This window comes from Mytilus trossulus, chromosome 9, assembly GCF_036588685.1.
Source record: "Mytilus trossulus isolate FHL-02 chromosome 9, PNRI_Mtr1.1.1.hap1, whole genome shotgun sequence".
NCBI lineage: Eukaryota > Metazoa > Mollusca > Bivalvia > Mytilida > Mytilidae > Mytilus > Mytilus trossulus.
This window is the reverse complement of record NC_086381.1, coordinates 63,795,444-63,813,369: the sequence shown is the minus strand read 5'-3', so window position 1 is coordinate 63,813,369 and position 17,926 is coordinate 63,795,444. Positions and strand designations below refer to the sequence as shown.

The window sequence follows — 17,926 nt, the reverse complement described above, 5'->3', positions numbered from 1 at the left end:
AACAAAGATGAAGCAAAGACTCAAAAAATCTTAAAGACCTCAAATCGTCAGGTATAATCATTTTAGTTTGAAGACATCATGTTTAAGATCTGTTTAGTTTTCAAAGGTATTTCAATCTCGCAAAAATTGGAATAAACAAACACCATGTGCATGAGTATTTAACACGCGTTGAGTTTAAAAAGTAAAACCTCAAAAATACTGAACTCAGAGGAAAATCAATACGGAAAGTCCACAATCACATAACTGCAAGTTGAAATTCACTTTTCTTTTGTTTTGTAATTTGTTTTAAATTTAGCATTCCTGATCAAACCAAACCCAGGACAGCGCTTATATTTAGGGTCCACGAACTTAAATAAGTGTTATTGTCATTTACTGTAAATGGTATAATTATATGTTTGTTGACTGCTAGTCATGATGATGCTACCAGCTTAGTGTTTTGGAACAGGAGATATGATTTACAACATACTTTTTTTAAATTCCTCCTTGAAAATATCAAATACCTCATGACCATGCAAAAATTAAAATCTTAAAAGTACTGAACTTACAGGAAAATCTAATAGGAAAGTTTATAATCACAACAATGTCGATCTAGGCTAAAATTGATTCCCGTTTTCGAACAATTTAGGTCATACAGCCTCTGACTTATAAATCATAACTTAATTTTATTTTAATGTATGTCAATAATCTAATCAAATTGTATCAAAACTAGAATGATTACAATCCATCTGCTAATATTTGAAGTGTTCAAGTATAACACATGGCAACCTGTTCTCAGAGAGCTCAAATATGCATTCATGACTCTTTTTTCAAATTTATTTTGACAGCAGTATAGATAATGGCTACATGTACATACGCGTGCCGTGATTGCAAAAGTCAACACCAAACGACACCGTCAACTCACTGGTGTATTGATTGTGAAGAACCATTTTGTACTGACTGTAGAGAAATTCACAGTGTTTATAAGTATCCACAACATCACAAAATTATTCTTATCGCCAACTGCTGTAAACGATAACCAACACAATTGCGTTGTTCACAATGAGAAGTGTGAACTATACTGTGTTAAGCACGAAATTCCAATATGCAAAAAGTGTGTTAGTGATCATGGGAAATGTAAAGACTCCGAGATACCTGTCCTGGAGGAGGCGAGTAGAGATATCAAGACGTCAGAGTCGTTCGTTGACCTGGAGCAGTGTCTTGGCGAACTATATGATATCACCATTCAAATTAAGAGGGACAGAGAGTCCAATTTGAAAAAAATGACCGATCAAAAAAAGCTGATAGAGGAACAAATTTGTCAGTTCAAAAAACAAGTCATCCAGCATGTCAATAAACTGGAAGAGGAGTTCACAAAAGAAATTTGTGATTTTTGCGGCCCGATTCGTTCGATTGTGTCTTCACTTCAAGATAAATCAACGGAAATATAACAGACGAAGTCAAAAATCAAGATCACGAAAAACTACGCATCAGATCTTCAAGCATTCCAAAGTATGAGACAAATTAAAGTTAACATCACTGAATACGAAAAACATCTTCTGTCTAGTATTGACGATGAGTTTCATAAGAAAATCAACATAGAAAGTGCACTGGATGCTAAAATACAGGATATTCTTTCCATTAGTACATTTTGTTCAATAAAATTCGAGGTCAATCCGTCTATTAACATTGACCTGTACAGAAGGAAAGACAGACAAGCAAAAATGATGGTTACCACAGTAAAACATTCCGTCAACGATGTAAAACTTGAACTTAAACAACAACTCTCTCTGGATTGTGACACTTCTCTTGGGTGCTGCAGTACTAGAAAGGGTGAATTACTTTTAACAAATTACGAAAAAAACAATGGACAATTAATAGCAGTTAATACCGATGGTAAAGTTGAATACACCATCCAACTTGAAGAAGCATGCAATGCGTTTCATGTAGCGTGCATAGATGACCCTAAAGTAGCTATATTCACTGGAAATCGAGGCGACATTCACGGTATCAGTATTGTTGATCTGACCGAGAAAAAATTAACGAAGTTCATCAACCTGCCTGGTTCTAATTGTGGCATTGCTTATGACGGTAAATCATTGATATGTTGTGTTGAAGAGCAAGACTTACATGTGATATCTTTTACAGACTATAGTATTTCTAAAATCCCTAATACTCTCTTATCGTATTTTTCATACGTCGCAACGCATGCTGATAAAATCTTTTTTACCAATATTGATAAGAATTCAGTTACGTGTTGCTCATACACTGGGACACTAATGTGGGAGTTTAGGAATGATTATATTTTACGTTTTCCACAAGGAATTACAGTAGACACCAACGGAATAATTTTTGTTGTAGGTCTAAAATCAAATAATATGGTGATGATATCTCGAGATGGAAAACAGTGTAACCAAAATTTGACCAGACGAGATGACCTCGAACAACCGAGGGCAATATCCTTCCACAATATTAGGAAGCAGCTTCTTCTGACAAATCCTCCATATGTCGCATATGTTTATAAAGTTTCTATTTCTAAATGAAGTATTTATCCTGAAACATCTCCCAGGTGACTTTTGTCGAGTCACTGTTTTAAGAACTATCATTACACGTTTTTGGAATGTATATGATTTCTGTACACAAATTGTCCCTGTTTTAACTTAATTGTCGAAATCAAATGCAGGTTGTGTTATATTGGGTTCTTAATGAAAATATTTATAGTCAAATATATCTGATGGGGTTGTCAATCCTAGAAAACAGATTTTTTTTGTTAATAAACTATTTCGGATTTTGTTTACATTGTATTCAATAAAGCGTATTAAACCATATGTTTTATTAAATATGTGAATAATACGATAATTGAGTATACGTCATACTGATACCTTCACAATCAAGACATCTATAAATTGGAATTTCATGGATTTCAACAAAGACTGCAGTTGTTAAATTATAACAGGACTGAAATATATTTTTTTGTCTTTGAAAGAACATCATCGATATATCGTAAATTGATGCTTAAAAATTAAGAGACCTTCTTTTATTTGTTCTTGAGAAGATTTTGTATGAAGAGGGGTACAAGGTTCATTTAGTACAAGTCAAAGTTAATGTAACACTTATTGTCAATAGCTTAAACCCAACAATGATTCAAACATTACACTTCATCAATTGTATGCGTCGAACACATTTTCCCATAATTACTGTTAGAAGAACCGTTTACCTTTAAAATAGGGTCGAGAAATACCAAAAAGAGCTGAAATCATTCTCTAATTGTATGGTCACTATTATGAGCTGGTAGACCGTAATGGAATATCTATCTGTTTTATATATGACGACTGATACCTTGCTAATAACATGACTGATATATCATCATCTTTTCTTTCCCAGAATTAAACATGCCAAAATTTTATTTATCACTGGGTTTGTTCCTACATTTACATGAAAAGCAAGACGAGTACCTCTAGTTTTCCCTTCCGGAGCCAATGAGATCACCATTTGTTTATTGAGGTTCAAGTTACTATGTCTAATTTTATATATGCTGTTTTGTGTATTTGCTTTTTGTATTTTGGTCCATTTTAAATTTTGGCTTTGGCGTTGATGAGTTTATCATCGTTTAAATGATTTGAATGAACATTGGATGTCTTTTGTCTCTCATTAACATTGGGTTTTTTATTGTTCCTTTTTAAATTATATCAATTTGAAGACATGAAAATGTGATGGTGTTTATATGTCATTTTGAAAAGTTGAATCAATGTCTCAAATGCTAGTTGACAATATTGTATATTTATGCAGATTGCGTGTTGAACTTCATGTGCATTTTTTTCTGTCAGTGGTGGCCTAATATAATGTTGAATAGATAAAATAATCTTTTCACTCTTATACGTATTATTGTTTTGTTGAGTCATTGATTTTCCATTATCATATGATCATTAGTCTTGACATGCCAAATATTTTTTGGAAAAACCTACGTGACGAATTTAAGATAAGTGCCCACATGAATGCTATCTTTCTAATTCATTACTTTACAACATTCCTATAGCTATACATGGTAGTTTTGATTTGTACAATGTTTGTTATTATTGATTTAAGATTAAATAACTTAAGGTTGATATTACAAATAATGATTTAATTCCTGAATTTTTGGTTCCACATGAAAATCAATAGATAAATCTTTACACTTTGAAATATTGCAGTGTTTTACTTCAATAATAATTATATCGGTATATAAGATATAAGATCCCCAAAAATGTATTGTTAACACTTTGACTATCCTTGTAACCTGCACCATAAGTTCTAGTGATGATATGTTGTTTTGTTTACGTCACGAACATTTTACTTTTTACACTCAAAAGTTGACGATTGTATGAAATAAACTCATCATAGATACCAGGATCAAATTAAGTATATACGCCAGACGCGCGTTTCGTCTACAAAAGACTCATCAGTGACGCTCGAATAAAAAAAAGGCCAAAAGGCCAAATAGAGTACGAAGTCGAAATGCAATGAGGACCAACATTCTTAAAGTTTTGACAAAGCTAAGGTAATCTATACCTGAAGTGAAAAGGGGACCTCTTTAAAAATTCTTTGTTGATTTTGACACTTCATTATCACTGTACATTTCCTTGCCATCAGACCTAAGCACTTGCGTTTATCCCTGTCTTTAGTGTTGTTCCTGTTTTTGGTAGTTTTGAGTGTATTGTTTTGTTGCTGACGATTGTCTTTTTATCATATTTTCTTTGTAATCTTTGCTTAAGTGATGTTTTCCTTGATTGGTCTTTGAAGTCTGGTTTTAAATTCAATCCCTGAATCTTGTTTTGATTGTTTTCTTTAAAATTTTAAATGGCTGCGTACATTTGTACTGAGCAACGTATGATTAAGACTGACATATATCAAATATTACTTTCGGCATGATACTATTCGTAGAATTATATCATCAATACAATATTAAAAAATTACATACAAGTAAATCAATTCACTGAAGGATACAGTAGTTCTAAATACGTCATTATATAATTAGATAACAATTTAAATGTAATATATGAAAATATTGATTCGTTTTATTTGGAGGAATGAACTTCCTTTGACAAATAAAGGACGTTTTTATTTTGAAAAGCTGGTAGTTATACTTATTTATAAGTAAAGTGCATTTATTTGAACTATTTCTAATTTTTTTATTCTGAATTTTTCAATCTATGTATCCGTTAACAATTGCGAACAAATGTTTTGTTTTGTTTTGTTTAGTGTTCGTTTTTTTTTTTCATTTCAAAGTAGATGTTTGATACAATATCCGCTTGTCACAGAAATGTGAATATGATATATTTTAGAAGATGTAGTATTTGTGCCAATGGGACAACTCTTTATCCTTGTCACAATTTGTAAAAGTAAACCATCATATGTCAAAGTACAGTCATCAACAGGGATCCTTGGCTCACACCGAACAGCAAGCTATAACGGGCCCCAAAAATGACTGGTGTAAAACCATTTACACGGTTAAAAACCAACGATGTAATCTCTAAAAAAAAACGAGAAACGGATACATTTATTAACCAAATAAATGGTTGAGCAAATACAAATGGTCTTTGTAGACTACAACCAGTTTCTAGTTTAAAAAAAACCCCACTAGATGTTAATTTTGGGAAATACAAATGACAAACCAAAACATGAATGATCTTCGTCAATATTTTTGATACTTTGTTTAGTATAAGACGCCGTACTTCGATTTACATAGGCAATAACTTTACAACTTTTAATGATGGCTGCACAATTTAGTAATTCAAAACGTTTTTAGTATTCGGAAGAGAATTACATTCCTTGTTGAAACGCTTAGTTTGTGTATAATTTTTCAATAAATGTCAGTGGTTCCTTAGTCCACTTTTAAAGCAGTGCATATATCGTAACATTTTTCGCCTGATAGATATCAACCCTCTAGTTTATTCATGCATAGCAGCCTAGCAGGAAACAATCGGTATAGCTATATAATGAAAGGACAAGGTTCACAAATGGCACAAAAATGGCCTAAAATTACAACTTTATCACAAAACACCAAAAAGGTCTCAATTTGGTTCGTAAATGGGTATATTTCCAAAGTATAAATGCTAAAAAGATCAGTTCTTTTCATAGGGCTATAAGATATTCGCCAAAGTTAGCCCATTTTGGACATTTTGTGCCAGAAAAAATATTTGTGTCTTAGTAGTATTGTCACAAGTTTTTTTTATGTGAAATTTGTATTTTTTTTACCCAATTTAAAAAAAACCATAAAAAATCAGGGCCAATTTAACTCTTCGTGAACCTTCTCCAACAAAAAAGGTGACAATTAATTTACTTAGATAAGTATATAAACAAGTTTTGTTAAAAAGATTATTAATTTTCGGCACGAATCGATGACCATGTACTTATTGCTGCTTATACGTTGGCAATAATGCTGATTTTCTTTTTATGGAATGTCAGGACGACCACCTTTAGAAATATAAGCTACATTAAAATGAAATTGTGGATCTACCCGTAGGTATATCCTTGCGTATTTTTGCCATCCACTGTTACAAAAAGTTTTTTAAAATGAGATAAGGTTTAAAAACTTATGTCACAAGTAAATGTTTTTCGGCGTCCCTACTGGTAGGAAAATCAACAATTATTTCGTTTGTTATATTTTCAATATTTTATTAATCTAAGAATTCGATACAATGGCAGTGTAATTATAGTTACTTTATGTGTAGCAAGCACACCTAATTATGTGTATGTATGTACATTTTTTTGATATAGTTGACGTTTAACTTCAAATTTGGGTTCAAACGTTCCTGGTAAGTGGTGCAGAAAAACTCGTCGGTAAAGTTTTGTTTGTAATATAAGCTGTATTTTTATTAGTTATTTGATTGATAATTTCGAATCTTGAAAATAAAGTTAGAAATTAAATAATGAGTATTGATATTTGGCTTTTACACTATTAAAAGGTCAAAATATCAGAATCATAAAATTACTGAAACATGTAGGATACATCTTTACAAAATGTTTAAATATCGAATGAATCAAAACCTAACGTTCCTTAATCTTGTACAAAGAAGGGATTATATAAGCAAAATTTTAAATCTTAAAGTGAGGAGTTTTTTATACAAGTGAAATTGGAAATAAGATATATTCAATAAGAGTACGATCCTCATTATAATGCATGTTTCTTCATCTGTTAGCGTTACTTGGACAAAAAAATTGCTGCGGTAACTGTTACAAATTATCATTGATAGACTACGAAATATCGTGTATATCAAGAGATAAAGTTAACTACGGATTTATTTGTCTTCAATCGTTTTACATGTAGTAGACATTGGAATATCAACAATTTTGATATCCGTAAAAAAAAAATCTTTTTCTTAACGACCATTGGCACAGACAAAAGACGAATCGTCACTAGTGTATATGCGTTTAAAACAGAATCTATAATGATTTCATTTGATATCATACATACATTCACAAGTGCATTTGAAGGTATTTCAGTATATTGTATTTTTTTCTAGATCAAGAAGCAGAATTTGGGCTTCATCTTGGCCGTAAGTATATTCGAATTTTGAATACAACACATCATTATTCTCTATTATCAGCAGTAATTTGTATGTAGAAAACTCCTGGACAATTTGAAATAGAAGGTTTAGTTTCAACGCGGTCACTAGTACCTTAAACCACTATCACTAAAAAAGCATGAGAAATGATTTATTTTTTTTGTGGGTAATGCTGTTGGTAACGTTTTTAACAAAAGTATTTGATACATATATTGATACTGTTATCTCAAATTAAAAAGATTATTCAAAATATGAGACTTTCAAATGGTTTTCAATCTGTCCTGCGACCCTATTTTTTCAATATATATAGATAATTTATCAAAATCCATTCAAAGGTCGAATTTACTAGACAGTAAGTAAACATTCGATTAATCTTAATAAGATTAAATCATCGCATTATTATTTGTTTTATGGCACGTTTCAATGTGTAAGGACATTATGTTCGTCATATGTGTTATGTACCTGCTATCTTTAAAACACGATGGGTTTTTCATTTTCAAGGTTTATAGATTATTTTCTTTTATCTTTAAGGTTTTAATTCTTGTTTAAAACTTGTATTTTTTTATTATTTTTTTCTTTTTTCGTTTTAATTCTTGTTTTGTATTCTTTTATTCTTTTTAGGTTTTAATACTTGTTTAAAGATTGCTTTTATTCTTTCTCTTTTCTAGGTTTTAATTCTTGTTTAAAGCTTGTTTATATTCTTTTACCTTTGTTACCACCTTCAATTAAAAACACGAGACATGGTTAATCTTGTTTAGGGGAATGCTGTTAAAAACAGAGCCAAGAGAGCCTTTCTCTTCACTTGACTTCCGTCAGTCGTCGTCCTTTGTCGTTAACTTTTACAAAAATCACTTATTTGAGACTACTGGGCAAATTTTAACCAACGTTGGCCACAATCATCATTGAGGTATCTAGTTTAATGAAGACCAGGCCAACAAATCAAGATGGCAGTCATGGCTTTTGACTTATATGTCTGAAACCGAAGCCTTTAGAGCCATTATGCCAGATCTATCTGGCCTGAAATTTTCAGACAAATTAGACAATCTGATGTTGCATTGCTGCCTCTGATTTGGTTTTTCGGGAAAGTTGTATTTTTTGTTTATTATCTTGAATATTATTATAGAATGGGTTAACTATAACCAGCAACATTGATTATCAGAGTTAGATATACAAATAGGTCAGCTTGACCAGAATTGTCAATAGACCCAATTAGAAGGTATTGTCCTTAAAAACATGTTTAAAATAAAATTCTAAACAAATTCTTGTAATTTTTCAAAAATCTTCTCCTCTGAAACTACTGAGACAACTTTAACCAAAGTTGGTCACAATCATTATTCAGCATATTATGTTATCTTGTTTGAAGGAGGTATCCCATGACCAAACCTGCCAACCAACATGACCGATATTACTAAAAACTGAATATAGGGGTAAAATGCAGTTTTGGGTTCATATCTCTGAAACTAAAGCATTTAGAGAAAATTTGGCAATGTGTAAAAGTGCACTTCAAGTTAAGATCTATCTGTCCTGAAATTTGCAGATAAATCAGGATTGCTGCCCCTAAAATAGTTATGTGAAGGAAATCTAAAAGTTTTTAGATATTTTTCTTTTGAATACTATTATAGACAGAGATAAACTGTTAACAGCAATATTTAACGTTCAGCAAAGTAATAGCTACAAATAAGTCAACATGATCAAAATGGTCAATTTATCCCATAAGGAGTTGCCCTTTTAAAGCAAATTGAACCATTAAAAATGTTATCTTTTACAAAAGACTTCTGAAACAACTGAGACAAATTTAACGAAACTTGGCCACATTCAACATTAGGGTATCTAGTTTAAAAAAAAGGTGTCCGATGACCCTTTCTACCAATCAACAGTAAAGACATGGCTTAAATAGAACACAAAGTAAAAATGCAGTTTTTGACTTATATCTCTGTAAGTAGAATGCAAAAGTATACCAGTTGCGTTATTACATGCATCAGTTGTAACAATATATTACGTGATGGTACCTAAATTGCACCTATTTTGACAGCTTTTTCACCTACGTTTTTTTTATGATCAAGACAAAAATGTTCATTCTGTATTTATTTTGTAGCCCTAATCCTTCTTTATTATATAGGCACACCAATTTGGTTTTTAATCCGTACTGAGTCGTTGAAACATGGGTTTGAATCGACCTCCAAAGTATCTATGATTTTGTAATAAGGAGTACCTCAATTGCATCCATGCTAAAATTCACATCAATAGAAATTGATTAACAGATGTTTTGTTTTATTCTTTTCAGATATTTACAACAAATTAGCATTAGTACAAACTCAATATTCATTTTTTTTAAATATGATTTTTTGTAAATGTCGCATGGCGACGTTTACGTACATGTTTCTTTTCCAGGGAAAGCTTCATCTGTTGATATAAATTGTGAATATTAAGTTTTTTTTTTAATATATTCACCTATGTTGTATGACTTGTAAAATGTCAAATAATCCAAATACAAATTATTTAGTCTTGAAATAAACTTTTCAGAATTTCTGTTTATGTTGAATAGGTGCAAATTGAATACCGTGACGTCAGATATATAATATGGATATGTAATTTTAATTAATACACTATGACCTAAATAATATATTTGTGTAAGACCATGCCATAAGATAAATATTCAACACGTTTAAGTTATCTATAACCATCATTTCATAACGCGTTGCACAACAAGTTATCAACTTTAGCATAAATGACGATTTATAAACATGACATTTGTGTATTAAATGAAAAGAAAAATGACAGCTATAATAACACTGATACGACAGTTTTCTTAAATGAGGATTTTTTCTTAACAGTAAGAACCGTCATAAACATTTGTAAATGTAGTTACATTTGTTACTAACAGCTGCTTATCTACTTCATAAAAGTTAATGTGTTGTTGGTCTATCAAGGTCATCTTTCGTGGTCAGTATCTGTTTTCAGTGTTTCCCGTCAGAAGATATGACAACCTTATTACACGACGTCTCTCCAACAACAAACACGGCCCCATAGTTACCCACGGTTATTCCCAGGGTATGATTTAAAACGATCATATCTACGAATTCCCACACTAAAGCTCCACTGTTTAAACAACAAGTTACTTATTTCTATTTGTAAGGAAAACAGTATGCGTTGATATGTATGATTCACACGTTAAGACGCTACTAGGGATTGTACTGATACTATAGTCTACATAATATATCACATGTAAGTATTTACCTTCCACACAATAGATCAATGATTTACCGTCAGAAGGTAAGTCAATGAACGTTACTACTTTTCTCTCGGTCAGATAAAAAAAACCTGATACCTGGCTTTGTAAATGAAAATCCAGTGGATCAATAGTTACTCAAAGTTAAAATGGCTGTTTTTCATGTGTCTGTGCCTGCTCTATTTTAATAGGTTGGTGTTGAATTGTGTATTATTATTCGAATTATCTAGTATCAACAACTTTCACCTGCAATGAAGAGAATTATGCAATAACTGTAAGTTGAGATTTTATAGGACAATAAACGTGGAGTAGACTAATTGTATTTTAGAAGGGGAAACAATGTTAATCTATATTAGTTAAACTTTGATTTTGACTTAACTTCAAATAATTGTTCTTTGATAGATACCAGGTGATCGAGGGTAGCTGAAACATATAAACCAGGATTTCATGCTCTGCGTTTAGTTAAATGTCAGGTAATATTTTGCGATAAAAGACTATATATTGTTTTGTTGGTTCTAATTATAATTTAGGATTTTTCGTTTTAGGATATAACCATAAAAAGGGGTTTATATAAAAAATAACTACTGTGAGTACCATTACCAGCTAATGAAAATGTAAACAGTAATGAATATTGTAAACGTCACCTTTATAAACAGCTATACATGCAGACAGTCATGTCAGACTCAACATGTATCTTATTATGTCTGTAATTTCTCATCCCCGAATAGTTTACTGTAGCTGAATATCATTGGAACGATTAAAATAGCACATAAAATACCCATATACTTGCGAACACGTCCCCAGTGTTGACATGTGTCTATAAGATGTTGTAAGATCACACAATCTATGTGTTATGTAGGTGTTTTTGTGATCACCAACACATATATCTTGAATACGATTTTTTTCAGTCTTCGAATATCTTATTGTACAGCAAAAACCAAGGAAATGATGTTGTTATTAGGCCCTGTACAGTTTCATACTTATTATATTTGATTTTGATCATAACTGGAAACATTATTAGACTGGAAATCATGTTTAGTTTTGATTAACACTTTTAGAAATTTTGGATCTCAATACTCTTCAACTTCGTACTTTATTTGGCTTTTATATCTTTTTTGGATTCGAGCGTCACTGATGAGTCTTTTGTAGACGAAACGGGCGTCTGGCGTATATACGAAATTTAGTCCTCGTATCTATGATGAGTTTATTATATATTTTAATAGCTGTTTTCAAATGAACTTAACCTAAACACTTGATGTTACATAAAGGAAACTAACAAAATTACCGAACTCCGATGGAAACTCTAAACGGAAAGTCCCTAAGAAAATGGCAACACCAAAACCTCAAACACATCAAACGAATAGATAACAACTTGAATATTCCTGACTTGGTACATGCATTTTATACACCTATATACATATGATCTTAACTGTACTTCCTTTAACATGTTTAATGTTGTTACGGTATTGGCTATTTGAAATGGCAAAATTTTGTATTTTTATTAACTTTTATTGTATATGTTGTACGTCCATGACTTTATTCTGACAACAGTAATTTTCCCATGTCTATAAACGAATATGCAAATATGCCGATTGTTGCAGAATAAAGATTATAGGTGAACTGTATATGTTATTTACCTTCTTTTCGTCTACGAAAAAACTATCAGTTTTGAAGATGTTCGGATATTTTAGTTAAAACAAGAGTATCCATGCTGATCATCTCTCATCTGCTTTACTGATATTTCTCCTAAAAAGTCAAATGCACCTACCAGACAGGCATATACAATAATTCCATACCCAAATATAGTTGACCTGTAGTTTATACTACCCGTTAATTTAAACCCATTTATAACCTGCAGTTTTCCACAAAGGAATGTAATGGAATTTAAAAGTGCACGCTCCAATATAAACGAAGGGATGACTAATCAGTGGTTGAAAGTTAAATATTTGAATAAAACAAAAATACAATTTATTCTAACAACTCTGAATGCACAACTCTGATTCCTTGTCTTTTTTTTTTTTACTTTTATGAACACTTTTACGTTGTTATAAGTGATTACATTAACGGTATTTTCTTTTTATCTGTATGTACACGACAACACTTAATGTATCCAACAAAACTAAAGCATAAACAATAGTTATTTTAATCAGCAGAGAAAGCACCTCAACTAATACAATAGGACCATTAATATTGTTGCCAAAATAAAGAATACACCAATATACGATAATTTAGAATAGTTTGAAAGGGCACCTGCTCGTCTCTCAACCAGCAAAGAAAGAACTTTAAAAAATATAAATGGTTATTTATAAACACATTAACAATAGGAATTTAAGAACTTTGTTGTAGCCAGATTGGAGTTTGTATTTCACAATTCATACGTAGCTATATTAGGCATGTTGTGAATTTTGAAAAAAACCGAAAGATACCAAAACGACATTCATAAGTCATCGGTCATATTGACTTTACTGTATTAGTCATTGTTCTTCAAATAACTTTGATTTACTGATTGAGTTTGATAGTATAGTTCAAATATGCATAATGTTCATAGAAAGGACAATTAAAATGTGTTTTCATTTTTTGTTTTGACAGTGGCAAAGACAATGGCTACGTGTACATCAGTGTGCGCTGTTTGCGATATTCGACACCAAACTTCGACGTCCACTCACTGGTGTGTGGAGTGTGAGGAACCATTATGTTCTGACTGTAAAGACCATCATAATGTTTTTAAGGCAACAAGAAATCACAAAATTATTTCTATCTCAGATCACCAATTATTACCATCCGCTGTAACCAACATCAAGCAGAATTGCGTTTATCACAATAAGAAGTATCAACTTTACTGTATGTATCACGAAAGTCCAATATGTAACAAGTGCGTAAAGGATCATGGAAAATGCGGAGAAGTTCTTTCACTTGAGGAGGTTATAAGGGAAATTAAGACGTCAGAGTCATTCTTTGACCTAGAGAACGGCCTTGATGACCTGTATGACAATACCAATCAAATTAGTACAGACAGAAAGTCCAATTTAGAAAGTATAACAGATCAGAAGGAGAAGATAACTGCTCAAGTTTGTCGCTTAAAACAACAGGTCATCCAGCATGTCAATAAATTGGAAGAGGAGTTCCTAAAAGAACTTGACCAAATTGAATTAAAATACTGCAACCCGATACGCTCAAGTGTGGCTTCACTTCAAGACAGGGCAAAGGAAATAAACCATTTGAAGTCAGAAATCAAAAACACAAAGAAATACGCATCAAACTTGCAAACATTCTTGAATATGAAAAAAATTCAGACCAAGACAACTGAATACGAAAAGGATCTTCAGTTTTCTAATGACAATGAGTGCAACGAGACAATCAAAATAAGAAGTACAATAGATACTACGATACAGGATATTCTGAATGTAGATAGATTTGGTTCTATTAACGTCAAGAAAGGCCCATCACCCAACATGGACATACAAAGAAGGAAAGACCGACAAGCTCAAGTAATGGTTCCTCAACCAATCAAATTGATAAACGAAATAAAACTTGAATTCAAACAAAAAATTGACACAGTTTGTGCATGTTGTGATACCTTTGATAACTATTTCGGATGCTGCGTTACAACAAAAGATGAATTTCTGTTAACAAATTGTCGTTATAGTGTAAAAAATATTATTACTGTTAATACCGAAGGTAGAGTTAAATATACAATCCCACTTAAAAACTGTAACGAGGCGTTTGATGTAGCGTGCATTAATGACTCCACACTAGCTTTATCATCTTTTTCATTTAAAAGTCAAGGTGGTATCAGTATAGTTGATTTGACTGAAAGAAAAGTGGTAAAGTTCATCGATTTACCTGAGAGTACCTATGGAATCACTTATGACGGTAAATCGTTGATATGCTGTGTAAGAGGTAAAGACATGCATGTGATATCTTGTACAGACTACAGTATCACTACAATCCCTAACACTGTCTCATCTGAGATGTCATATGTTTCATCGCATGCCGACAAGATCTTCTTTACCAATCCGGATGATCACACAGTAAAGTGCTGTTTGTACAGTGGAGTTCTAGTTTGGGAGTTCAAAGATGAGAGCATTTTAGATTGTCCGCAAGGAATTACCGCGGATAACAACGGGAACGTTTTTGTTGCTGGTGAAAAATCGTCAATGGTGCTAGTCTTATCTCCCGATGGAAAACAGTGCATAGAGATTTTGGACGAGGAAGATGACATCTTTCAACCGACAGCCATTTGCTTTGCCAAACAGAGGAATCAACTTCTTTTGATAAATAGGCAGCGGCAAGCGTATATTTATAAATTTTCTTATTTTTAAATGAAATATATACTAGTATCATCAAATGAGATTTTTGTTGTATAAATGTCATCATAACAGGCAAAAAATTTCTATATTTTAAAGTTACACAGATCGTCATTGTTTATAAACGATGTTACACAAAGAATTAAATAGAAAACTTTGCCAGTTGGCTACATCTCATGACGTGTTTTTCTTATAAGCTGACTACTAGTTACGGTATATATGTAAATTGTGTTTCGTTTACGTGTAAATTACACTAACACAACACAGAGGTAAGGTCAATATGAACACGGCCTATAGCTATGATTGCCTTTTTAGTTCATAGTATTTTTTAATAAAAGTTACAAATGTATATACCGTCTGTTTTATGAACGTGATCAACTATGATAATAATGATAATACTGAGGCAACACGTTAAAAGGACATAACTATCACTTCAGAAATAAGAAAACTACTTTTAAGGCTGGTATACACAATAAAATTCAGAATGGAAATGGGGAATGTGTCAAAGAGACAACAACCCGACCAAAATAAAAAAACACAACAGCAGAAGGTCACCAACAGGTCTTCAATGTAGCGAGAAATTCCCGCACCCGGATGCATTTTGGTAGTTTTAACAGCAACAAATGCAATTGTAAATGTTAAATACGACTTAATGGAAACGTGAGATATGCGAAAGTGAGCCAAAATCGAACTACACATAAAAAAAGACATTAAAAAGTGAAGTTAAATTCTTTCTTCGAAATAAAGAACTGTCCTTATACATTATTCATTGACAGGTGCAAATGTATATCAGCTAGATATGTAACGTAATCATTCCCCGGGTGTTTTGACATACATTAATCTAAATTCCAAAAAAGAGAAGATGACAAGACGAAAATCGAAGTAGTAAAACCAAAAAAAGCAAAACAGTCAACAGCACCTCAAACAGAAAGTGAAGAAAAGATAGAAACAATAACAAACTACATCGATGTCTATAGATTTCACAATGCGAACCCAACTAATTCCAGTAGTATTCATTTAAAAAAGGAAGTTCTCTATATAAGTAAGCGCTAAGTTTTAAACCGATCCTCATTGTCGATTTGTTTATGTTAGTCAATGCATAAGCCAGGCTTAAAATTTTCTGAGAAGCATTCAACAAATTCATCGAACTCTCAATAATTCGGAGAAAATGTTAAATGAGAATTTGTTTATTGTTTTTTTTTTACCTAAGACGACGTTGTTAATTTCATTGACAACCCAGATGAGCCCTTAGTTTCTAGCCATTATTATTTATATCACTCTACTCTTCTGATAAAGACAATTATTACATTGGTTGCAATGAATTACATTGATTTCCCAGTTAAAGAAAAACTTTTGATTTCACATGTGAAATGAACGTGGTTATTTCACTCTCTGACGGCATACAACAATAGGCGTTGTCAAGACGTCCATAACGGCGGACCAACACAAATTGTGAATGCGTAGAAAAAAAATACAGTTCCATACATGTTTTACATCCATTTCTTTAAAGAAAAAAAGCCATTCGCCAATGTAATAAAATGCATAACTTATTAAAGAATTCAAATATCGAATAAATATTCAACTCGTGACCAAACATCACTGATACGCGCATACGTGAACTAATGTGCACGTACTGCTCGGTCACTCATTGAATAATTTTTCAATTTGAATTCCTCCATTAGTTATTCGGTAATTGTCAGTTAGATCAACGACAATTTCATAAAAAAGCGATAATTCCAGCAGTTCCTGTTTGAAGAGGGAGCACATAAGGTACCATTCTTATAACATCAAAAGTTAATGTGACCTCAACATTGTTAATAACACTTCCCTACGAAATGTGTTATCGAAATGTCCAATATATCGTGAGTCGAAATCCATCAATTGGAAATACAACTTTAAAATGTTGATGAATTCAGTTGAGGATTATGCCAGGTCTAAGCGTGAGAAGGAAGGCGTGGACACTTTTCTGAATGGGTTAAGGCAGTGAGGTCGTTGATACAAATCAGAATTAAGAAACTGAAATGGTCTATTATTGCCCATGCTATGTCAATCTTTTAAAACCCTTACGTTGCAAAATACTTATCCTACCTTCATGACAAATATGTTGTTGTCCCCGCAGATAAAGCCCCAAACAACATCGTTTTTGTGTGTTAAACTCATTAACTGCTCGATAAACGTATCAGCTATTGAAAATTCACTTGGAAACTCAACATAAACCCTCACGACACTCACCAAAGAGGAAATCCTGGATAAACAAAGGTCTTTTCTATGTTTTTCTGGAATTTTTACCAAAGATGATGAACTGGATATTCCATCACTGTATTGGATACCTAAACTGCATAAGTGTCCTTACGAACAATGGTGTATTGCTGGGTCTTCGAAGTGCTCCACGAAACCCCTTTCTCAATTATTAAAATCTATTCTATCAGCAATCAAAGATGGGCTTCAAAGTTATCGTGAAACTACTTATTCAAGAGATTGCGTGAATTAGATGTGGATTCCTAATAATTCCAAAGATCTTTTAGAGTACATACAATCTAACTCTCTTTCATTTTGTAAAAGTATTAAATCATTTGACTGTTCTGCACTTGATACAAGTATTCTACATTCCAAACTAAAACACAGATTGAAAGAGTTGATATTGCTTTGTTTCATAAAACAGAATGGCCAACGACGTAACAAGTATCCTGTCTTAGAAAGGAATAAGTCCTAATTTGTAAAGGAACACTCTGATGCTTGCTTGTTTTGACAACATATTTGTTACGTTTGGAGGACGTGTTTTTCAACAGACTATCGGCATTCCAATTAGAACGAATTGTGCACCACTTCATGCCGACTTGTTTCTTTCTTATAATGAGGCTGACTTCATA

The 17,926-nt window shown here is 32.2% G+C and overlaps 1 protein-coding gene across 1 annotated transcript; it reads left to right on the top strand.

Moving 5' to 3' along the window:
- The first annotated feature begins 10,840 nt into the window (after positions 1 to 10,840).
- On the top strand, positions 10,841 to 15,866 carry LOC134684840 (uncharacterized). Its single transcript, XM_063544150.1, has 3 exons — positions 10,841 to 11,023; positions 13,339 to 15,043; positions 15,833 to 15,866. The coding sequence occupies exons 2-3, from the start codon at positions 13,350 to 13,352 to the stop codon at positions 15,864 to 15,866; spliced, it is 1,728 nt and encodes a 575-aa protein (XP_063400220.1). The 5' UTR covers positions 10,841 to 11,023; positions 13,339 to 13,349.
- The last annotated feature ends 2,060 nt before the right edge of the window (positions 15,867 to 17,926 follow it).